General features: G+C 40.9%; 1 protein-coding gene across 1 annotated transcript in view; it reads right to left on the reverse strand.

The window, feature by feature from the left end:
* The window catches only part of vir-1 (virus-induced RNA 1), a 69,624-nt gene that overhangs the window by 16,872 nt on the left and 26,732 nt on the right, over positions 1 to 26,020 (reverse strand). Inside the window, exon 4 of the mRNA XM_043422699.1 lies at positions 12,963 to 13,184. Coding sequence (XP_043278634.1) covers positions 12,963 to 13,184 — 222 coding nt within the window. The remainder of the gene's footprint in view (positions 1 to 12,962; positions 13,185 to 26,020) is intronic.

Raw genomic sequence — 26,020 nt, forward strand, 5'->3', positions numbered from 1 at the left:
TGATAAATCGCTGAGTGAATCTTTTTATTTTAACCAAAATTATTGATACGTAAATACGTACAAACCTGTGAAACGGAAACGTTTAGCCAGCGAATTTCGGGAGCTCCCACCGGCGTATGGTTTTTCGGGCGTTCGCTCGAATTTATAAGCGTTTCATCGAACACCGCAACGATTATTAGAGGCCATTTTGGCCGGCGGTCAACATTACGACATTGCTCTCGGTTCACCGCTACATTCAATGCTTTTTTGCCATTGCAAAAATGAGAGAAAACGAGACGGAGCATAGATTCGTGTCACAGAGCAAAATCCCGCTGACGAATTAGTCATTATCAAATCGGTCTTTCGCTCAAAAGCCTTCTTTCACCGCATGGCATGGTTTTTTTCAATTTTTTCTCCTATTTCCTATTCATCCGAGTCTCTATAGCAATATTTTATTATATTTCTATCTGCGGTACGCTGGTGGATAAATTCGGCGGTCAAACAGAATTCAATATTGTTCGAACAATTAACTATATACTTGCGACAAATTATTTGAACGACTATACGTTTGATATTTTATTTTATATGTTCATTGTGTTATTGAGTTTCAAAGGACACGAACGTATTGGCGTCGAATGATTTTTTTTTTCTCAAATTTTCGTTGAAATGCGCTCACATCTGAGGCAGGTTTGACAATTACGAATTCAACTTGCTCGTTCTGGGCACAGGTTGATCAACATTGATATGAAATTCATTGAAGAGACATGCTCATTATAAACGATTAATATTCTGCCCTGCTGAAAATTTCGATCCATCCTCAATAAATATCTTCCTCAATAAATAAATATATAATATGATAAAAAAAAAGCGAACTCAAAGACGACGATTATGGGCCGTAATATCTCGACTTGATTGTGAATATTTCACATTCAATCGTTGAAATGAATCAATCACTGATTCGCATTAATGTTTCTGCATCGTTGGTGAAAAATAATATCCTTTCAATATATTTTCGAGTGCACACGCATACGTTCGTAATGTACATAAAGTGTCAAAGACTGTACGAATGTGAAAGTGACTCGGGATCAATGCTTTACAGTAGCGCAGTACAATTAAAGGACCTTGACACGTTTCGGCCATTATTTTATGCTCACTCCTCGGATTGGCGGTTTCATAATTTTTTTTGTCAAATACAAAGGTAAATTACATATTTCATTACTCTTGCTATATGGTTGAGGTATCGTGTACGCGAGACTAGACATCGCTTTATGAATAACGGCGAGCATTCGCTGGTGAAAACCATTCGTTCTACGTTCACAAATTTTCGTTAGTTCACGTCGTAATGATTGTTTTTTTTTTTATCATTCTTCGAATACTTTTGTTCATTTTTGTGGCGTTTCAGCAGCTTCGTTCGACACAATTGAATGCGTTCGGATTCCAATTTAATAAATTCGAAAATTTTAAATTGAAAACGTAGCTTCGATATATGATCACATCGAATTTTCAATTGGAATGATGCAAGTACAATTTTTTTATAACATTCACGAGTTTGACAAATTTAGATTAAAAAAAAAAAGTTTGGAACCTATGATTCATTGAATAATATTATGGCGTAGAGAGCATTAATCACTGGGTAGGGGATCCGAACTCATCCTGAAATCCAGAAGTCCATGCAACACTAAATTCAACAAACTTCCCAATAAATTTTGGCTCTATCTCGTGTCAACGGGGCTATAAAATACCCTCGAACGAAAAGAAGTTGTATGTATACATATTTGTTTACTTTTGGAGATATAAATTGGGGAACAGGTTTGGGTATATCGACTTTTCATCGTCAATATGAAATGATGAATGATGAATCGTCGTTACGTCTTGGGTTGCATCGAACGTGCATCGACTTTTAATACGTATACGAACATTGTATGTATATATGAATGTTATGTACATACATACGAGTTTATGAACTGGGCGATATGATAAATTCTCGCTAGAACGTTTTAGGAAGAATGAGAGGCATTTTTTTCTATCCGTTGTGCAGAACGCCAGATAAAAAAAGGACAAACAATGAAATAAAGTCAAAGCTTCCACAAGCCGCGTTCTCGTCCCTTTTTTTTATGATATTCTCTCCTCTTTCTATAAATACGAAATATGCAAATTGAGAACGTTTTGAGTATTGTTTACAGCTGCGAAGGTAATTATTAACGGGGAATTTAAAAAATGATCGTAAATTTCGAAAAATGGCAAACGAGAGCTTTCCAACTGGCTATCAATCACCGGGGTTGTAATTATTTTTAACAACGGTGTTTTAAAAAATCTGAATCACTTTATCTCTCCCGGTGTGAAAAAAAAACAAAATTTGTTTTTTTATGTGTGCTTCTCTCGGGGAAAGAAAGGCCTTCGTATAGTTTCTACGCAATAAACATGCAACTGTCCGTTGGTCGAGTCGGTAGAAAAATAATTTAAATAAAGTCGAACAGAGCGATTTCCCTTGGAGCAGGACTCGACCTGACCATTTAGTATTCCTGCCAAAATCTAGAAATCGAGCATGGCAAATGCATTTGGTGCAAAAATAATTGAAAGACGATCCGTTAACCGATATCCCAGGGTTAATCGCTTAAGGGGGTTACTTTGGTCCACTTGCCCCGATAGTTCAACTCCTATATACAAATACAAGGCACTTTTGTGTTTTGCTTTGATATAAGCAGGTTTCTCTTAAAGTTGGCGAAGCTCTCTCGAAATAATAATATAGCGATGTTACCCCGAGAATTATAGGTGTATATAGCAGGGAGTATACCACTAATACAGGTTACAGAAGCTTCGTTCCAGAGTCGAGGATGGAGAACGAGAGAACGAGGGAGTAATAGGGAGAAAGAGGAAAGAGACATTTCCAAGTTTACCCTCGATCTCATGAGCTTATACGAAGTACTCATCTCTCGGGTCAATTCTCTCGAGCCTCTCCCTTGTGACTCCGACGATTACCCAGAGCTTTCAACGTTCCTTGACTCAATGTTGAGATCGCCACCATTTTCCTTGTACATGAGTACACTCATACAAATCCACATGCACGCACACGCGGAAGCGTCCACCTCCTAAACTGAATATAGCATATTTCACATTGTTGTACACCGTTGAACGACCTGGCGGGGCTTCCCTTTGGACATTTAGTAACCCGAATACGCGTACATTTGCATATATTCATCAGAAATGAGGTTGACGCCGAAACGCCTGAGAATCTATGCGGAATCGTGCTTTTCAACGTCATTTAACTTTGTTCGAGGCTAAACCAGTAAGATTAACAGGCGTTTTAGCCTCGAATGCACTCTCCCCAGAGCCACCATTTTTACATTGCAGCTTAGCTTTAATAACAGGTGGTTCACACTCGCTTGGTCGCTAGTTGCACACTTTTCATCGTAATTTCCTCAATTTCTATAAAGTTTCGACTTACGGTAGTTCATTCGCACGGGGGCCAATGAACTGTGAATAATCACTCCAATGCCAATGTTGTTTCATTGGTTTTGAGTTGATTATTAGAAACATACACGAAGCAAATGAGATGATCTGCGGTGCGTATCGGAGCAATGGCTGCTTCACAAAGTAGAATTCTCGCCCGGGGCTGGTTAACTTGGGAGATGGTCGAAATTATACACGCACTCATTGCTATGCTGATGAAGTGGTTAATAACTGATTTCAATAGGAACAGTAATTTGGAAATAAATCGGGCCATTACGTATTCGTTGTCGCGTGATGGAATAATTTTAAAAAATGAAATATTCTTAACGGAGCAGATCAGAATCTTTTGACCTTTTCGCGTCCACAGGCGAACCGAGGGAGAAGGAGTGGCGCAGAACAAATCATAGCCGTTCTCCTTATACTCCGCGTGTATTCAGCCTCGCGTTCTTTCTCTTTGTTTCTAGCCCGCGAAAATGTTGGTTCGTGAGGTTTGTCTAATCAGGAGTACGCGCCGCCGGTGGGGCTATTTTTTCGCGTGAGTCGCTGCAACGAAACGCGAGAATTATCGAACTCGATGCCGCCGCGTTTTGAGCGCCGAGAAAGATGGAAAGAGAAAATGGTATGAGGGAGAGAGCGAGCGCCGTGCGGAGATCAGTGCTTTCAAACACCCTCTTGTGCAAGAATTCGTGGCGTACGTCCATAACAAGTTTTCACGTCTGTTTGTCAACTTTCGTGTATTTATATAGGAGAAAAAAGAGAGAGGGATTGAGAGTGAGTCAGCGAGTCGTTTTAGGGAGTAAAAGGAGAGAGGAGAGACAGAATTATATACTGGTGCACAGGAGTATCCATGAAATCGGAGCGAAGCAAGAGCTTTTTGGCTTTGGGTTCACAATGAAATTGATGAACGCACCCATGAAACTCGAATCGAGCTGGGATCGCTTTGATCTTTCGGCTATGCGAGAAATCGAGTCCACGGGTGCGTGAAGTAGAACGGAAAGAAACGTGACTATTCAATCACCGTGAGTGCGATCCGGTTAGAAAAGGAGTGGGGGAGAAACCCGAACGAGAGACAGAGGGAAAGGAGAGAGATACGAGTGGAAAATCAGAAGGTAAACTCTCCGATTGATAAGCATATGATCATTACATTTGCACGTGCTAAATTAACTCCTCCGCTAATGACATATGTGACCGTTTGATTTACAAAGCCGTTCTATTTATATTTTCTTTCGTCTTGTATTGCTCCGAAATGACCCAACACAGTTAGGAATTTAGAAGAGTCTCAAATAATTGAAGCGTGAAAAACGTAATTGTGAGGAGAGGAAATAATGAAATATGGAAATAAAGTTACGATTTTCCGGTCTGTACAAGACTCCAAACGCCGTGGTACAATTTTCCGAGAATCGAAATGTATTTTTTCTCTCTACTGTTACTCGTGAGATTGCATCAATATAATAATGCGAATGTAAATTTTGACAACCACGAATAAGGAAGAAAGGTCGCTCACAACCGAGGAAACCGCATGTGTACATGAATCTTTTTATCGCGTAACGAGTGTTCACAATTTTCTCTTCCTTTCTCGCCTTCCCTGCCTCGCGTGTTTCTGGATTTTCCTACTCGTCGATATTCCGAGGCGGTATCTCATTATCGAGATATTTCTTACGCTATTGAGTTCCCGCGTATCAAACTCTCGAATCCGTCAACTAAAATATTCGAGAGCATCTCTGTAGAGATATATTGAGAAATTCGTACGAAATTAAATTAAATGCAAATAAAATTTTTTATTGGAAATAAACATGTATGATAAACCGCTTATTTTCCTTGTAAAGGGAAGAGTGGGGTAATTCCGGACGTAGGGTAAATACGGATATTGCATTATTCCGAAATCCCCCGTTCATGCACTTGAAATTATGCGATAGTCTTATCGATGTTTAATAAACTCATGTTGTACGAAGCGTGAATTGTGATACACTTTCGTCGAGATAGGACCGATTGTAAAATTTCATACATTTTAATGTAATTTTTGCCTATATAATGAATTAACTAAACTACAAGATAAATAGTTTCAATATTACTGACAAAATGAATTTAATATCCAAGTTCTATATGAGTATCATAAACGCTGTTCAAACTTTGTTTGAGAAATGAGAAGGCTCAAAATTCCGAAAATCTAGCTGCGGGACCAATATATATATAGATATATCACATTAGAGAAATTTCCGGAATTTTGAGCTTTCTGATTTCTCACGGTTCGGAATTTCAACCCAGCTCTACTACCACGATTGTCGACACCCTGCCTCGCTGGCATGTGTTATGGGCTCCGCGGATCACGTGAAGCAAAAGCCATATAATTTTCTTTTTCGCCTATACTTGGGTGTATTTGGCTTTGTTGGGGTTTATTTGGGGTTAGTTTGGGCTTAACCCAAACACACCCGAGCAAACCCAAAAAAACCACAATGTCGACACCCTGCCCAGCTGACATGTGTGCTATGGGCTCGCGGATCACGTAAGGCAGAAGCCACATAAATTTTATTTTTTTTTTGTGAATGCTTGGGTTTGCTTGGGCTTGTTTTGACTTATGATGTTGAATGCATAAATAAAGCAGTGAACGATGTGAAAACAAAAAAGTTTTTTTTTTTTTTTTTTAAATTATGAAGATCCATCATCCGAAGACTGTATTATGTGAATCGAGTGTGAAACCTGGGCTCTCAAAGTTGCATAAGCGAAAGTACGAGTCGAGAATTTGTTTATGATAGTTTGTAGCAATTTCTAATGCAATCTAGATTTACCCCAAAGGCCGTCCGTTCCTAAATTACCCCGGAGATTCGGGGTAAATTTGAATTTGCGGAGTGTTGTTTTTTTTCCTAAATATCTAGCAATTTTTTTTATTTGTCAGTCAAAATTGACATCGGAAATTGTAATCAAGATACCGAAGAGTAAAATGCATCGAAAATTTATTTTCTAATTTCGTCATGTGTTTCGTTGTTAATCAATTTTCCTTAACCGCGGCCGAAATTACCCCAATTCCTCTAATGCTACTCCTTAAGACAATCATGTATCATAACCTTCGAGTGCATCGTGATTACCAACACCAGTAAAATTCTTTTCAAAACATATTTCGATATGATTCATCTCTGGTCCATGTTTATTGATGAAATAGTTGCCTAATGAGCCAGTAGGCCCAAATGAAGGACGAAAATGATGGTTGAATTAGAATCAAGTTTCTTTTTCCCCCACAATCATATATACGTGAGTGGCGTATGCATATTGAAAACGATTCATCAAGACAAGTGTGCGTCAGAGGCTTACGCGTTCAGTACAAAACTGGTTGGACCGCGAGAATCAAGGACGTTAGCTGGCTGCGGCCGGAAGTTGTATTTCGCAATCGTGTGATACGTAAGCGAAACGTACACGAAGGAAAGCGAGTATTTGACAAGAGAGGACGGAATTGGGGCAGGTATGGAGAGAAGAGCGAAGGATCGCTATGGAAGGGTCTTGAGATTTTTATCCCGAGTCTTTCGAGGATTACTTTTTTCTCAAAAGGGATTCCGATTTCTGAAGTTCTCAAAACGTTCGAAAAATCTATTGAAATATCTTCATTCCAATCTCCCTGAACTGCTGATATCACTTTTTCGAGTTCTTTTCGATACTCGTAAAAACGACAATGAATTTGATCTGAATGTTTGCTTCTTCGCCGAAACGTTGAACCAGTCAAACGTCGATCACTGCGCGTTTACATTTCATTTCCATTCTCATCGAGGTATAAATAAAAATGATAAAAAAAACCGAATCCTCAGGGAAAGGTAAGTTTTTTGAGAGACTGAAAAATCGGGCAGGAATCACCGGCTACCTGAAATGCTGTAACTTTTTTCGAGAGTGTATGTGTACGCGAGGAAGGATTGCTGGTGATGCGCTAATACTCCATCTACGCATATATTTAGACATATATATATATATATATCGATAAACACATGTCAGGTTTAGTAAGTGCATTAACTCGTGACTGCGTCACGCGCCTGCAGAGACTCTTGCACAGAAATTCACCTTGTTTTATTACATATACACATATATGCGTAGAGATTTTGCTCCGAGCTACGTGTTCCGTTCATGCACATACGGTTTGCTCTTGCCAGCAGGTGACCCCTGTACGGCAATGTATTTGATATTTTGACGTGTAATACATCCAATTGAATATGTGCATACGTGTGCGCATTGCGCATCGATATGTGGGAGTATTTAAATATACACGTACAGAGTGTCCGAGCCGTAATTACAAGTAATTAGATTCGTCACTCGGGTTTTTTGATAAATTAGGAATAATGTATACTAATGTGTTGGAACCACATTTTTTTAGTCTCTCGATAAATATATTTTACGTCAAATTCTCTAATTAAACTGTACAAATATGAAATCATTTGGAAAAATTGTTCTTAAATTAATCACTGAAATTTCTGCCCCGACGCGATGCGGACCACCCTTTGCACCAACGTATACTCGCTTCACATTAAACATGGCTACGTGTACTTGCTTCTTCGGTGTGGGCGAGTACAGCGCGGCTGCATTTATCGATCATCGAGTGCCACGTTAACTTCGTACTTGCACATACGTGAATTATATTACCGCACATATGTTCTGATGTATATATATTTCTTGTCACAATGATGGATATATTTATATAATATATGTATATACGTGTGAATACATATGAGACTCGTACGTTTTGGATAAAGTACATGGGGCGTGATAAATAGTTGAGCGCTCGTGGTCACACGTACTCGTAAGTTTGTCGTCGTGATTGATATTTTATTCAGCTCTTCCTACATCTTAATCTCATCGTTGACGCGGGATGATTTTTCTCGTAAATTTGAGATCGTTTTATCAGTCCGTAATTACGAGTCTTTGGGCCAATTTTTAATAGCGAATTTTTGAAAGAAGAAATTCGTTAATTGGCTCGATCGTGATAGAATAATCGAGTCCGAGTGTCTATAGTAAACAGGCTCAGTTTTGAGCATCGATCCTCGGAATATTTGTGCTATACGCATCGCCTCAATAATCGTTGGATCTAGGAAACATTCTGTTGCCCGAGTATACTCTTTCGAACGGAGGAGTGCAACTGCGAAGATTCTGCAATAGCGCGATACGTGAGCGAGACCTTTGTGGAGAAGTAACGGGCTTTTGCACGTTCTAGTTTGACGTACATATTGCTCTGACGAAATATATGCATGTATGTACATTAGGATGCCCGAGGGCAGCTTGTAGTTAGAAACTCTCGGGAGCGCTATCTCCCTCTTTTTCTACTCGACTCCGGCGTTCCTCATTCTTCCTTTTGCACCTAAAATGTGTCTTAGGAGTAACGTTGTTGAATTCTCGAGAGAAATGTTCTTACCTAGATCTTTGTACGATGCCTCTCTCTCACGAAGTATCGACGTGTGGAGTCGGAGAAGCGCGATCCAACCGGGGCAGTCCGGTCAGCCACGCCCACTTATTGCCCGGTCCGCGAGATCGGTTACTATCTACTTATCTCGATATATCTCGTCAACGGATCGTTGCCGAGATAAATAGCCGAGGACTTTGATCCTCAGGATTTCATAACCCAATTATACTCCGGAGCTCCGGCATCAATTTTTGGGACAGCCTATATCGCTTGGCTTCTCCTTTTTTTATTGCATGCTTTTACCATGCCAGCCACGAGACAAACGTCCTGTTCTCGTGTCCGACATATCCAAGAGCGTAGAACCCGAGCCTCGGCCGCGCAGAGTTCTCACAATCGGGACCATTAAGAACAGGAAGCAGCGAGTGGAGAATCTCACCGAATGGATTCTCCAATTTCTTCTCGCATGTACACATTGCCTTTATGAGAGGGTCATCCGTCTTCCGCATTATCGTTAATACTGCTCTTGAATGCTGTTGACAAACATCTCGACAAACATCGAAGCCTCGGCGAGCGTCATTTATTTACACCTCTCTCTTCGTTTGTACCGGATAACAAATATTTAGTAGTTTTTACATTATCGGTGTACGAGTGTGTGTTCCAACCACACATTGACACATACGTAGTACATCCGCCGGTCCGTTTCATTTTATTTCACGGTTGGTTCGACTCGACAGGCTAATAAAGATAAGGGAAGAAGGGCCGGTGAAACGTGAAACGGAGCTGAAATAATTGGCAGTGGATTTGAGCTTTGAAAATGTAGGGACTTTTCAGTTTTATCATGTTCCATGCGGCGCGGGCCAAGGAGTAATATTATTTTCGAAGTAAGAATGCAGACGATGATTGTACCGGTTAGTTCGGTACGGAACGTGCTACATTGTGCAGAGTTTCTTTACCCCTATTTTCCATCCCTCTTTCGTAGCCAGTTCTCTTCCCTCTCGAATCTGTCTCACTCCGTATGTTCAGGTATATTTACATACAGATATATATGCGATGGGTGCACCGCACTCGTACACACGAGTATCGGTCACTCAGAATTGGAAGCTCGCCAAGGTACTCTACATTTTTCCATACGTCCGACGTCGGAAAAGAGTGGTACTACCGGTGCTGCAGCTTGTACCCACGTATATAGACGTATGTATACGGTATAATGTATGCATACGATCTGCTTCCTTCGAAATCTAGTTTCCTTCCCAGCAGTCGACTGACGCTGATCGATTTCGTTTGAATTCGAAAAATCCCTCCCCACGCACGCACACACGTAACGCGTTAATGTTTTCGCTTTGTGAAACACATTGGGGAGCGACGTTTTTCGATTCGAGTGGTAAATGGATCGGCCCGGAAGCTGCGGAGAAAAGTACTTAACGATCATCATCATCATCATCATCATCATCATCATTCCAGATGAATAGTTTCAGACGATTCGTTTGTTGTTCAGGGCGCCGGCATCCACGCAGCGGCGCAGGGTATGTATAGAAAGCGCGTCCACGTACAGCGAGTCCCCTCGCACAGGCTCGAATTTCACTGGATTTCAGATGCGACAGTCCTCTCGCTGGTGCTTCTCTTTTACGAGCTCCGTCATATTCGATATCACTGATTCGTCCATTCCCCATCAACGCTCTGCCCGATTGAAGAGCGCCTGGAAACTTTTGACTCGAAAAAATCACAGAATCGTTCGACTCGCGTCCACCGCGGTCAAACGTAGGACTCGAGAGAGCCTCTATCTTTTAATGTAAATACCGAGTCGTATCTGAAGGCTTGGTTGGTGGTGCGAGGGCATCGATCATCGGCTTCCATCGCACCTCTACTACCTTCCGAAACGTGGAACCCGACTCGCCAATACTCTGTACGATGAATGAATATGCTCGCGTTTCCATCGTTCATGTTTCAACTATTATACCAACATACGTATTTATATAGTATATGCGGAATACGTCGGTATTATAGTACAGAGTGATATATCCAACGTCGTGTGCCATATCGTCTATCGTATAAATGTGGTTGGAAACCAGAAGGACCATTCTTCCATGCTAGATACTTTTTTTTTAGCCTGTGTGTGCTTTGGAGGGCGAGCCGTGTGTATTTTGTCCTCTCGTATTTTTCATTCGAGCTATTTTTACTCGTTTTTTCGCCTCCTACCTTCTCTCTCTCATTTTCTTTTCACCGCGCGCCAACATAGCAAATATTCGGCTGCTGTGCCGGACTCCCGTCGACGTGTTTTCTGCCAGAAAAAAAATGTAACTCGACGAAATGAGGACGGATCCCGTGACTCGAAATATCTCTGCATGATTTTTTCACGACACCTGTTACATTTTTCGTTATACGAAGAAAGATCATTATTCCCGTGTATATTCCATCGCTCCTGCTTTTTCCATTTTTTATTATTCCCCATTCCTTTTGCATCCTTACTTTCGTCGTTTCCTTTTGGTGAAGATCCTCATTTTTGAGATCTCAATCCTCGCCGAATGTCGCATTATCTTCCCGATTCTTCCGAGAGTTCCTTTTCGCCTATCGTTAGATTTGACCGTTCCTCATTTTTTAGGCGTCGAATTTAACGAAAAATTCCCCTGCATGATGAATTCCACTCGGAATAGATTAATTTTAAACGATATTTTTCCTCAAATATCGCACTGCGAATTATCTCTCGAGCAATTTTAACGATTTCCTCGCGCACGAGGTCTACATGCACAAGGATTTGCGCGTCGAGGGGATAAGAAAAAACGCACGGAAAGAATGTAATATCTGAAATAAAATGCGGCAGTTTGTTTGCTTAACCGTAACATTTTATCGCGTAGATGATAAAAAAAGATTTGGCCCGAGGTGGTGTCGAGAGCCCCAGGGCATTTTGTTAAATACGCGGAGGATCTAACCGTTTCCTTGCTCGGGTTTATAAATATTTCACTTTAGCCACGTTTCGAGCTCGTTGGCGACGCGAGTTTCGTAAATTATTTATCGACTGGATTATATACGTGCGCTCGGATAGAGGGAGACCAAAAAATACGAGAAATCTCTTCACTTTGTTGAAATTATTATAGAGATTGGCTCACACGAGTGGGTCATTCGACTTTAAAGTAAAGATACACCGGTGAATTTTATCATCGTACGAAAAGCTAGTAACTTTTTATCGTTTAATTTCAATAATTACAAAAATAGCTATGAAATAATTAACTACACTTCACGAATGTTGAATGAAACATCAAAAGTCTAAATAATAGCCAGCAATTTCGGACGAACCACCCTGATCTCTCTGTACTTTGAATTCTCTCGTTTCATGCTGCGACTAATTTATGAAATTCGTAACAACTAATAACTTAAAAACAATGTGTTTCGGCAGAGAAATATCCAATACCGTTTGGATAGAAATTTTGGGATGTCTTGTCAACCAAAATTCTTCCCGTACAGCATACACAATGAAGGATTATAAAAACGACCTTAAAGGGGTTTTTTTATGGTTTAGTTGTTGTACCCATGTTCGTAACGCCCTGCTACGGCGAGCCGAAAATTTCTATAAACTTTTAACAATACGGACATGCGACGGCGTAACTTTCAATTCATCTACGCACGTTTTATGTGGACATTGTGTGAGGGGGGGAGATAGAAAATTTGAATAATACGTTCGCCGGCGTATGGATGATAATAATTATTTCCATATGCAAAGTTTGCAATGAATATCCTTGGTAATTTTGTTGCGGATAAAGCGAAACTCTGTGATTCTTATGCGCACGTGTCACTCCAGAGCTTTGTGCGAATGCTTTTTTACGTCGTCATACGAAAAAGGGAGAAAGAGAGAAGTGAGAGCAGCGTGGCCGCTGATGCTGGAAGCATTGCGTCGACGTCAGCGAGAGAAACGCTCAATCCGCTCTTTGTATGCTATATGCCCAAGCTTCATTACGAATTTACCGTACAACGAGAAAAATGTACGCATCAGAAGATAATTCTAAATCCGGATGGAAGAAAAGCATGAAAATTGCTTCTTTCCTAATGCGGGACTCAACTTGTGAAAGTTAATTGGCTCAAATCTTTCGCAGATATTTTAGTGTTCGAGCTCGCACACTTTTCAATTATTTCATTTTAACCCGATGAATTTGAGAGTTTTTCTACTCACCCTGAAGACCGTCGAAGAAGCCACCGAAGGAAGATTCTCTCCACGGGAAGTCCGCATCGAATGGATCTTCGGGACTCGAGGCTTTGGAATCATCGTCGAAACTCGGGAATTCAGAAATCCGGAAGAAAGGTCGGTACAACGAGAACGGATTTCTTCCTGGCATCACGAGCACGGAGTCGGGACCATCTTCATCGTTATCCTCTAAATCTGGACGCATTGGACCTGTTTTTCATAAAAAAAAAAAAAAAAGAATAAATTAAGCTGTCATCATAGAGTGAAATTGTTTCGACTTGGAGATTGAAAGTATACAGCACAGAGGTGCGACGAAGATTTAAGATTGCGAGAAGAGAGACACATTCGGTTTTCTCATTCAACGTTGTTTCTCTGTGTCTCTGTGAGCGCGCTTTCAAAAGAAGTTAAGTCCGAAAAGCGTGAGACTCGAGTATATTAGTGCGGGGAGAGCTTGCGCTGGTTTTCTCGTTATACATAGCAGCGTCGAGCCGCTGCTGCGACTCCTGATACGAGACTGCCGTATATTTTCTAGCAGGATTTCTATCGTGGCAGAAATCCGGTAGAGAGTTCGGGCTCGAAGGCTTATAAAACTCGTCCGCACCCTTTCAACCCTCGTCTCAATCTCGTTTGGTATATTAACGGAAAATCATTCATTCGCATCTAAAAATGGATCTATTTGCGTTAGATTTTAGGTTGTTAAGACAAATGGCTCGCATACGTACGGGGCTGATGAGTTTGCCGGAGTTCTAGTTTGTGCGCATATACCTGTATTATGTGAATATTGCATTCTGACGATTACGGTGGGCACGGAAAAAGCAATTAGTCGGAAGTTCCGGTGGCCGATATTGAGATTCATCTTTTTATCTCGGATCGGGGTTATTTGTGTGTTTAATACAAAGCATTTTAGCGAGAATCAATATCGCGAATCGGTAATAAAGTATCCTGTGCAAGAGGGCAAAACATAAGGTTCAATTTGTATCGGAAGTTCGTTTTTTTTGTGGCCCTCCGTACATATAACGAAGGAGTATACGCGCATGAAGTGTGAGCTGATACAACGGGCAAATTTTTATTCCTCACCCTTTCTCTCTTTCATCTCTCGACCCTCCTCGCGCGATATTGGTTATTGAAAATTCTCGAAACTAATCCCGCGACCGAGCCACGACCTTTGAATCCATATTCCTCTTCCCTCTTTCGATATTTCAATGCGACAGTGAGCGAGGAATCTCGCACGACCGGGAATGACGAAATTAATCTCGCGAATAGCGCTCGGAGTTGATTCTCTTATTCAAGCAATTCTCCTTCCTCTACCAATAATATAAATCTGTAAAGGACTGAAAGTTATTTTGATATTGAAATTTTCGGGAAAGTGGTAGCATCCGGAACGTCGGAAAAACCAATTGGCTCTCAGGAACTTTCACACTTTTCAAAAACTCACGCGAGAACCAAAAATAACCTCTCGTATATTATGTCTCAGTCTCTCGCTTCGAAACGTTCGATTCAACGAATTGCATACTTTTTTCATTTTTTTCTCTCTCCTTTCTTACTAATTGTCCCGCGCGCATATATATTCACAAACGTATTTCTATGAGCTACACGCACGCACCCGCGCGTGTGTACGCATATAATAATAATATACTTGTGCAAAAGCCCTATGAGATATCGTTGTTGGTAAGTTGGTGTGCGTTGAATATCGGAGTTCTCTCGAATTGAATTTTGTACCCGATTCACCGGGAAAGCTCCCGCAGCGCGTCGTACTTTAACGAAAAATAAAAAGAGAGCGAGGGGGGCAGGTGAAAGAGCGAGTGAAAAAGTGAGAGGCGAAAGGGTTACGAAGGGAAAAAGGGAAAGACGGCTGCCGTGGGAGCGGACGCGAGCGAGATTCTTTGGAATTCTTGGTGAGATACTTGAAATATTCAGGATCTTGGAAAACAAAGTTTCGGAGCGCGGCTCAGAGTGCATATACTTCTTATGTACATACTATACATATCCACGCACATATACATATAAGTGGTGGGTTGTAAAGATCGCGGCACACGCCAAGGCTCTTCTTGTACGCCTACTCCGTCTCGCGCGCGGTCCCGCGCCGCGTTTTCGTCTAGGCTAAAATTGAGAAAGAGGGGCGGGGGGATAGGGGGCAACAGGATAAAAAAGAGTAGCGAGGCAACGAAGGAGAACGAAAGCGCGAGCGATGTTGAGATGCTGAGGAAGCGAGGGCTGAGAAATATGACGAGCACTTTTTTTATACCAATTATTTATGAGCTCCATTTCAGATATATATAGTTTATTTGGACGAAAATAGATGGGTATTTTCGTGAAATTCAGTAAATTAAAGTTGATAAACAGTTTGTATTCGATTGATTTAATTTTCGAGTTAATGATCGCGAGCGGTGAAATCGGTAAACGTGTGTTTCGTTGAATGCATTCATTTTCATATAATCGAATGAAAAAAGAAGCAATGAGAAGTGATACATTTTATCTGTGTCTCGTACCGCTTTTTCTATCTCGCTCGCTTTCTTCGTATACAAGTACAAAAAGGTAAAAGAGAATATACGTAGTCGAAAACGATGAGCCTATACGTCGTTGAAATAATTCAATTTTCATTGGCAACCGGAGGTCTGGAGCTAGAAACGAGAGCGAGAGAAGGGGATTCCCAGAGTCTCTCTTTCCCCGTGAGCGTCTCGAAAGCCCTATCTCGTTGTGCAATCTCTCTCTCTCTTTCTCTCTTGCTGGGTTCTTGTCGCGAAGGTTGTGTCTGGCTATGCTTGGCTGTTACTACTGAGTGGGGTGTGGGCTCTCCTGGCTGTGTAACACACTGCCTCGAGCACAGACTTTACTCAAGAGTAAGACAGAAATAAATAGACAGAAGGAGAGAGAGAAGGAGATTGCACGGAACGGAGAAAGGGAGAAAGAGAAGGGGCGGGGACAGCGGCCCGCGGGGAGGGGAAAGAGAAGGGGCTAGAGCGGGAGACGGTTCTGCACTCTCTTGCGCTGGCGATTATCCAATTTGCAAGGTTCCTCGTCAATTCTCGTTGGTTGCATGCACGTAGGCGGCAATTGAAATCAATTTGTCCCTATCACAAACGGGCCATTACAGCAGATTCGAGGGCATTCAAGAGAACGATTGCGTAAGGAGCACAAGGCTTTAATACCGAGGTGCAGCATCATTCCTCGGATCCTCTATACCACCCACCCAACGAATTTCCTTAGAACTTTATTATACTATCTCTTCGAGAGTTACTCGCTCTTCCTCTCTGCCTCTCTTTTTCTCTCTTCGTCACTTCATCTTTTTTTTTAACCATCTCCCCGCTACCCTGCTTTCATCTAATCGATGCAGTCGATAAGTTAGCGTTAAGCAGAGATTATATAAAAACTCCGAGAGTATCCAAAGGGAAGAAACGCGCGGCTTTCCGACGAAATTGGAATATCGCGAGGGGGTGAGCAGATGTTTCTCTCCAATCTCCGTGGGGCTAATTATTGTTTCACGATTACAAACGCTTTCCATATATTTGCAGCCGATTGTTACGTTAAACTTGCAACAATTCATCATAAACAGCAGCCGTTCCGAGAAACCTGAAATTTCGTCGGTTTCGTGAAAATGCAGTTTTGCTATTCTCACTCTTGTTTGCTTAATCAAAGGCCGCGGTAGCATCTCGTCATGCATACATATATTTATATAAATTTAGCCGAAGAAAAAGCTCTGTACGGACCAACGATGGCGTTTGCTGCGGTCGCGTATTAAAAGCACGTAAATATAAGTGTATATGTATGCAATTGCGGTCGCCGGGGACGAAAGAAAAGAGGAGAGGAGAAAGAAAAAAAGGAAAAACGTGGCGAGTGGGAAGTAAGGGTGTACTTAAAGGGATGAATTTCTTCTAAACCTCTGCGTGAGGCTAGGTCTTTATGTTGGGGCGGAGGGCGGCGAGGGGCTATCTCTCCAAACGAGTATTTAACTTTTGTAAACTTTGTGTAACTCGTTTTCCCTCTGTGCAACTGTTCGTATAGGTATATACATATATAGTAGATCATATAAAAAGAAGAAGCCTCAGTGAAGAAGTGAAGAAAGACAGAGTGCAGCCGCGTAGGAAAAGTTAAGAAAAAAAGACAAAAAGAGAAACAACAACGCACAAAGAACGAGAGAAAAGGCAATAAAATATAAAAAACAACGCAGATTGTACAGAGGTTGAAACGAGACGGAGTGTCGTTGACCGCAGCAACGCGGCCACGAGGCTCTCTCTCTCCCTTGCAAAAGCTCATGAAAGAAAAGGCACGATGAAATTTCACCCATCTCAGTTTTTTCCCTTCTTTTAAGCGCGATCCTCCACTTTTTTGCTCTTGCATCTCTCTCTCTCTCTCTCTCTCTCTCTTCTTGTTTTTACACCCTTGTCTACCTCCCTTCTTTTTATTTTTCATCTCACTCTTTTTTTCTCTTTCACTGTTACAGTCTTTATTCGAGTTTGCCCATTGCAGGAGCAGGAAAATTTGTACGTATAACGCAGCTGGAGCTGCAATCGAGAGTTTATGTACGGGACAAGTCTATCCCTTGCTTGTACACCTTTTTCCTACGTTTCTCCGCTCCTCACATTGCAATATCCTTAATTAAATTGAAAGACTCACTCGCGCTTACCGAGCGATGACAAACTTGACTAGTTAGATAACGAATCGAATATTAAATTTGCCTTGTCCTGCTGTAACTCGGTACAGTGAGACCTCGATGGAGGGCGCAGTCGCGGTACCGGTTTCGCAATACACGCAACTATTCGGGGCTGCGCGCGCTTCGTTCCTTCATCCGTTTTACTTCGCCTCCACAAAGGGCTGGCTAAAGTGAGCGAGCGTAAGCCGGTTGATATTCGGTGTGGATAAAATCTGAATTCCAAAAATCGGGCTTGCGGACGTTTATATTTAATGTTAAATAATATTTTATATCAATCAGTGTGAAGGATTATTCTATCTTTCCTCCCGTTTTTTTTATAATTCAGTCACACGAAGTTATAAGAATTTTCATCTCATCGCGAACGAACGATCAAACTCGAAAAAATGTCGCAGCTGGAACAAGCATTTTCACGGCAACTGCGGGATACTCGAGATGATTATCGTCTTGTTCGATTAATGCACGAAGACGGAGATTGGAGACGGTTCGTTGACTTCGTCTATAAAACTTTAGACATGAACTTCCATCCAAAGTTCCTTATTGGAGAAGAGAATTTAAGATATTCGCCAATTTTAGTCCATTAGGAAAAATGTTGATGTTGGTTTCCGAGTCGTGCGGAATTCTCGATTTACCCCGTCACTTTTCTCAGATGTATCACATCGATGCGTTTTCACGTTTTAATACAACAACCCTCCCTAATTACTTTCTTCTCTATTCACAAAGATGAAATAAATCCATTTTCCTTTTCGTGTATATTCTCAGAAAACAAACAGCCTCTGGTAGGGGATGAAAAATGAGATGTGAGGATAGAAGTGGATCCAGAGACGTCTGCGTTCCAGAGGATTTACGATCCAGAGGAATACGAATACATGTAAAAAGAAAAAAAAACGAGATTCAGCCTGTAAAAGCAGCATGAGATTCGCAGCAGGAAAAAATCTCTCTAGCGTTACGAATTACAATTTTTCAAGTAATCATGCAGATAATGCAGAAATAATTTAGCCAATCTGCCCATAAAAATAGAATAGGTTCTTCTATGACTTGACGCAGTGCCCGAAGCGTCGTTTTTTCACTAATTCATTTATCTCCGACAAGCGTACGCGCTGTTGCATCATTGAATTCGTTGTCAACTCTATTGTTGCCCCCGGGCCGGTTCCCCTGTTATTCCAATGGTACATCCAAAGGAAATGGTTGTGAGGAGAGAACAGCGAAATATAAGAGAGATGTAAAACACACTGGCGCATGCACGCGCACACAGAAATTGCGTAAAAGGATCTACGTATTCTATTGTACTCAGTGAGATTAAACAGTTCGCCCTTCTTTTCCGGAGGGAGGGAGAGAGAGAGAGAGAGAGAGAGATGTGAGCGGAAGGAGGATAGGGTCGAGCCACTGAGACCGCGCTATCTAATTATACCACTCGCTGATTGGCGGTCTCGCTCTCCCGCGCTCGCGAGTGCGAATATTCGCTCCTGGACGTCGAAGGCAATTAGAGTAATTAGGTCAGGGCATCGACATCTCTAGTGAGGTGAGCGGTTGCACGCAGACACACGTGCTCTCACACCCGCGCACACACGTATCCATTTCGGAGTCAATACAACCACTAGCAGCATTTCGATGTAACCATATTCGTGTACTCGTATTTATATATTAGATTTATATAGTGCATATTTCATCGAGGGTTTCATTAAGAAAATGAGACACTTGCCGATGTCGCGGAGGTTCTTTGCGTAGGGCTTTGTGAACAAAGTTAACGCGGGTGTTGATATGTCAAAGAATTGACAAATTAGGGTAGATTATGCTCGAAGGATTGTATTTTATGGGTGTCTAAATTGGATCGATTTTTACTTATTCCTAATTAAGAATACAGTCAATTTAAATTAATGTCAGAGTTATGTACTCAAAATTGTAAATAAATTTTTTCAACTTATCTTTTGGCGAATGAAATTACAAGCCATTAATTAATCGGGGATCCATCACTGATTGAACCCGAAATTTCATTCGTCTCTGCACTGAGAAAAAAAAATGTTTGATTCAATAACAATTAATGTTATTGAAAGAGTTTTCTTCATTTAACTGCAATGTTTTTGCAGAGAATGAATCTGCAGTTTGATCTAAAAGTCTTTTGTTTGTTATATTTAACCTTGTGACGATCACATATTTTATTGGCACCCCGGTAATGCCACATTTCGTTGTTCCAATGACTTTTTTTTTCTTAGCGAAGGCGAGAAGCGACAGTATGAGAAAATACAGAATCGCGTAACCGCACATTTGAATTTTAAACATAAATGAATGTTGAGAACGTCGATCTTCCAAGATCGATAATGTTTCATGTGAATAATTTGACGTGAAATGGCTCATTCCTGTACTCGTGTATGCACACATATGACTATTACAGTGAGGGTCGCAAACAACCTCCCAATAGCCAAGAGTACAGTTAATCACTGCTATAATAATGCCACACGTATATCAACAAGTGGATAATTCTCTCGCATCCCTTTCTCCGAGCCCGTGCCCCTTTAAAGTTATCATTCGCTCTCCGTTTCGGTCCTCCTCCTCCTCCCCTCCCATTCATATTGGCAGATGAGATAATAATTAATAATAAATTCAACCACTTTCCACATCTCGAGTCCATATTATGAGTATGAAGCCAAACGTATGGTAATGCACTCGGGCGTGACAACGAATGAGCAGGATATTCCGACGTGGACGTCGGATTTTCAATGTTTTTGACATGTCGAAAAATGAGCTCTTCAGCCGAAAATCTATGACATCTCGAATCTGCTTTATCATCGCAATGAATATCCGCGTGTTCTTCCTGGAATACTCGTCAATTATATACGCTTCTGCTTGTGGATTTTGTTTGATTTTTCAGGAAGAGAGTGAAGAGGGATTTGATTCCCTTCGTTCGGGAATTTTTAAATTATGGAATGTTTGTATCCTTCAAAAAATGCTCTCCTATGGATTTTTTTCGAACCCGAAAAACACGAGCACACACGTTTATTATTTAACACGAAACATGCTAGATGGAATGAAAATCAGATAAATTCGCCGGATAACTCAAATGGAGCGTGAATTTGATGATGGACAATCCACACGCGTATGCGTCAAATCAAACAACCGATACAACAATGCTATGATCGTTCAATGGGAAGGAAACAAAAGTTAACGGGACAGTATCGTTCTCGATATGATGCTGTTGCAAGCGACGCTCCAACAAATGGCTCCGACAACCCACAGTCTATAATCGAATTAATACTTCATTTTGATATGAATTATTCTCTCTTTCTCTCCCTTCCTCTCACACATCGCCACAACGATTGATTCATCAAAGAGCTCTCGACTATTCGCCGATGCTAGTCAACGATTGAATAACTCGCATATCTTCACTCCTAATCCCTAATTCATAATATTCACCGCAGTAAATCAGCAATTCCCGTGTACGTTATCCGTTTATCTGGTTTATCATCATTTTTCGACTTCCACTGTCGTTGGAAAACAATTAAGAGGCTGCACATTGCACATCCAATCGGCGAGTGGATGCTCTGCTTTGACAATAACAGATTAGTAAAATGATTCATTTTCCAATTTGAGAGAAATATAATTATTCAAAGATTGACTAAATGTTCTAAATTATTCTCGTTTTATGACGATGATATGTTTGCGCTTCGTCGGAGTCCAGCGAATTGAACGAAAACGTAATCCTCCAATTTTTTTCCCTCTCTAATTTGAAATTCGTAGTTTCTTGAGCTATACACCCAAATGATTCGTGAAATAAAAAAATGCTGAAAATTAAAATTTGCAAATTGCTTCCTCAAGATGGTCGAGATGCACGATGCTCAAAGCTTACTCTATGAGGTACTATATTTTTCATTTTGGCTTCCTCATAGAGGAAACTTTGAGCATCGTGCATCTTGACCATCTTGAGGAAGCAATTTGCAAATTTTAATTTTCAGCATTTGTTTTTGTACACAAGGAAATAATGTATTTTCTCTACTTTCTTTTACGAACATAAATTTATCCCTTTGTTTAAATCCATTAAAAAAAAAACTGAATGACGAACCATCAGAAAAAACAGTTTGCAACTTTCAATTTTCATCGTTTTTCTATTTACATTGAAATTAAATAATTCCGACAAATTTGCTGGAAAATATAGAGGAGGTATAGACTTATACACGATATCTCACAAAATTTCCAAAAATTAAAGCGGTTAAACGATTTTTTGAAAAACTCATATTTTCGTAAAATTCAAAAAATCATAAAAATTAAACCGCTCAACCGCGATATTTCCCAAATTCAATACCAACCTTCCTATTATGATAATCTATTTATAAAAAAAAAAATAGTAATAAATCTGAAAATTTCAAAACGTCGTAGGATTCGTATTTTTTTACAAATTCTGACAAAATTATCAGAGAATGAAGAGCTTGTATAAATTAACATCTGTGCAAAACAGTAGTCCTGTATCTCAAATCGTTTTCGAGTTATAAGCGTTATAATTTTGCAGTGCCATAACGCACGCACGTAATTCATCCGGACATTTTTTCTAGATATGATTTTTCGATGTTCTGGGACATTTTGAGCACGTTGACATTGAAAACTGGAAAAAAAAAAAATTTTCATCATCACATAGCTTCCTCCATGAGGAAGCAAAACATCATGTTTTCATATGGAAATTCTGTAACATCATCAATGGATATGGGTAATGAGGGTTTATTTTTACGTTGAGATTTCGTACGATCATAATTCCGCGATGATGGTTATGAAAATTGCCTCGTATCTGCGAATAAATATGTAACGATAATACGTAAAATACATCCACTCTTCTCTACGTACGTATACGAGTAAGGAAAATGGTACTGTATGTATATATATATATATGGATTTATAATATAATGCGTATAATCGTAAAATGATAATTAACTATGAAAACTTTGTTCATCCCTTTAGTGGGATGATAAAATGACAGAAACGTGACGAGGATGTAACTTTCACACGTTTTATGCATCACGTGTATTGGGATTCAACCCTCATTATATACTTCTATCTTCTATATACGCTCACATATGTACTACGTTTATGTATGGAATCTCACGTCCCATTAAAGTCCGATTAACCCGGATAAAGTTTCGGTGCGAGTCGGTGCGAGTTGAGAATGTGTTGCCGTCATATTCAGCGTTGGAGTCAACGCCTGTGCGGGTATTTTACGGATCCTTTTATATTCGAATGCATAAACACACGAGGGTGTAAGAGGGAAAATAAAAAAAAAAGTTATTCCAACAATAAATTTGATTAGTTCATTTTATTTTCAACGGCAATATCACCTCGTCTTGTGACATTTTCAACGCTTATACTTCTCTCTCGCATAACATTCAACTCCCCACCGAGACCCTTCCATCGTTACAACCCTCCGATATATTCGTACAAATGAGCAAACCACAATTTCTCACGATACGAACGGCATCACTAAATTTCGAACTATAACGGAGATTGTAGCGTTCGGTCCCATTAGTTTCGCTATTCGGGATCGGGAATCCCGGCCAAACTTCAACGTCCTACCCGTATGCGTATACATTGAAGTTCGCACACACACACATATACACCTCGAACCATCCGAGGTTCGGTACGAGACGTTTTTTTTCTCGCGTTTTCACTAAACCGATAATTGCTCCAAAATTTCAAATGATACGAGCGTTTCAATTTCTTTTCGTTACTCCAAGCTCCATGTTCCATGGAACTTAGGGAAAGTATACAATCTCCAGGAAATTAGTAAACTCGGGGAAACTATCCTTCGAATGAACACGAGTTTCGAATTATTTTCGTTCGTCAGTCTTCGGAAAATAGAGAAAAAGTAATCGAGTCGTGACGAATCCAGCAGTAGGAGGTTGGAGTTTGTCTATGCAAAGCTGATGTGTACTTCATAGATACGTAAACACGTATCCAAGTATATGCAATAGGAATGAGCATACAGGCATAAAGGGGCTAGTGAAGAGAAGCATAGTTCACAGCGATAGTGTTAGAGGTGAATGAAAGTGTGGATGGAAGGGTAGGACGGGAAGCATACAGCGAATATGATCGTGTTCAGAGTGCGGCCGGATGTTGCGTGGAGTTTCGTCGATGCAGCATCACCACCGCGACCAGAAATCGCTAGAACTAGAGATAGGAACATCGGGCGGCACGTGTAACGTGCAGAACTGTCTGTGGTAACGCGCCAGCAGCCTTCTCCAATTCCCCTCTACCAACAGGAGCCACGACGAACCAGTGTATAGAATCCAAGAGCAGAATGTACCAGAGCAGAAACGTCCCCGTCACCGGATGTGCCCGCATTATTAATTTCGTGGGGATTTGCGAAGGGATACGGAATCGAGGCCGTACACACATATTACTACCTACTCGTGTAACAACTCTCTCTCTTTATCAAACTATTCTCCCTCGCTCTCTTTCCCAATTGACATGTACATTCGCGTGTACAGAGTGTCGCATCTCGAGTATTACGAGCGTTTATCCGTCAAGATATGCGTCATAAAAAGCCAAGAGCTTAAACCAGGAGCTTTTTTACGAGAGAAAAATCGTGGTGGTCGTTGCCGCTTGTCCTTGATTCTTCGAGCTCGCGTCGCTGGGATCTGACCTCAGTTTTTCTTCGGGGAATAGCCGCGTTCACGTCGGTTGACGAAACAGAGAAAAATCCTTCTGTTTTGCCGCGCATTCGACTTTGAGGCGAACGAAAATCGGATGAATTACGCAACAAGGTTGTTCGCAGTGATGAGCGAAACCATTCACAGCGCTGAATTTCATATAGTGCTCGTCGTACGGAGCAAGTCCGAAAAGCAGTAAAAAAGTAACACTGGCTATGAATATTAAAATTTCGTAGCAGATAGAAGAGAGTATTTTTTTGGTACCGCTTCTCCTGAGAAAAAGTGCGGAGGAGAAATTTGTCACCGGGAATATTCTCTTGTGTCGCATGCCCTTTGGCTTTCGCGAGTCTGTGTAGCGGCACGCGTGCTCGTGGTTGAGCGCAAAAATCTCATATTTCATCGTGTCGGGAGGAGTTTGGATAATTCATTTGAAAACATTTCGTTGTCATCTCTCGGAAAAATCGGGGAAAAAATAAGGCTTGCTTCGCGTATTATCACTGACCAATGGAACTTCCGAATGTGGGCCAACAATGTACAAGTGTCAAGGCATATATTCACCGAGACCCAACAGAGTCTTTAGCCAATATATTGTGCCGAGCACTCGCTGTACGTTGGGAGTACTTTTATATACAGGATGAACAGCAGCTCTTGAAACCAATATAGCGAGGAATGCAGTGAGATGAGAGGCAGCATCTTCCGACGAGACGAATATTAAAATTGAATTTCTTGCGACCAGGGAAAGTCACAAATTCTTGGGGTCAAATTGAGATGACCGGCTTGTAGGATTTTTTTTAAGAGTTCACTACGAATTTAAAGTCTACTCTCAGGGCTGAACTGCGTCATAAAGTTTTTAAGAACGCTGCGCTCCTTTTATACTTGGTTCAATACACGACGAAATATTACTCGTTAGACGGATGTCGCGCGCATATACGAATTTACTTATGTACATCGCGCATATTTGTGTGGAAAAAGGAAAGCACGCATCGCGCGTACATTTTCGAGGATTAATTTCGACCTTGAATCCGTCGCGCCGCATTCTTGTTATCGTTCTCGACATTCTCGGAAAATTTTGAACCCTCCGCCTGCTGCCCCTAGTTCGCCTTCTCGCGTTCGCTCATTCATATTCCCATCAAAATCTCGACGTGTGTGTTTACGGGTACGCGCCTTCCGGCGTGTGCGGAGACCGCGGTGAAAACACGTCGGAGAAATTTTCCGCAATTCATGTCTATCCTTATAAATCGTTGAAAGCATATTGTAAAGCACACGCGAGACATTTGTTCGTTGCTGCCTCATTCGGGACTATATAGAGGAAAGGAAGAAATAATACGGTGCTGGGTTGCAGGAACGGAAACGATAAAAGGAAATCGTGGCACCACTGAAAATCCAGCTTGACAACGCCCGGGCTTTTTTACGAGCTCGATGATGGAGATTGAGACAAAAAGTACCTTTTTTCTCTATGCAATCGTGGCAATTACCGTTTCATTAAATGATTTATCAAAATTTCATTATTCCTTCGTCTTTATTTTCAAACGATCTCGAGTAATGTAAAAAAAAAAAAAAAATGTATAAAGCGGTGTTCGAATCTATTACTTCTGGATATCCCGAAAAGTTTATTACGTTTAATTAAAGCGCCTATTAGATTTTCATTATTTCCCAGTGATATTGAAGTTGAACGAGCTGTCGCATTGTTGAAAGATAATTGAATTGTCATTTTTTAATTAAATTCCAGAGCGGTGAGAATATGTGTTTGAGTTTTAAGCAAATTGTTA

This window comes from Venturia canescens, chromosome 6, assembly GCF_019457755.1.
Source record: "Venturia canescens isolate UGA chromosome 6, ASM1945775v1, whole genome shotgun sequence".
In the NCBI taxonomy this organism is placed as follows: Eukaryota; Metazoa; Arthropoda; class Insecta; order Hymenoptera; family Ichneumonidae; genus Venturia; species Venturia canescens.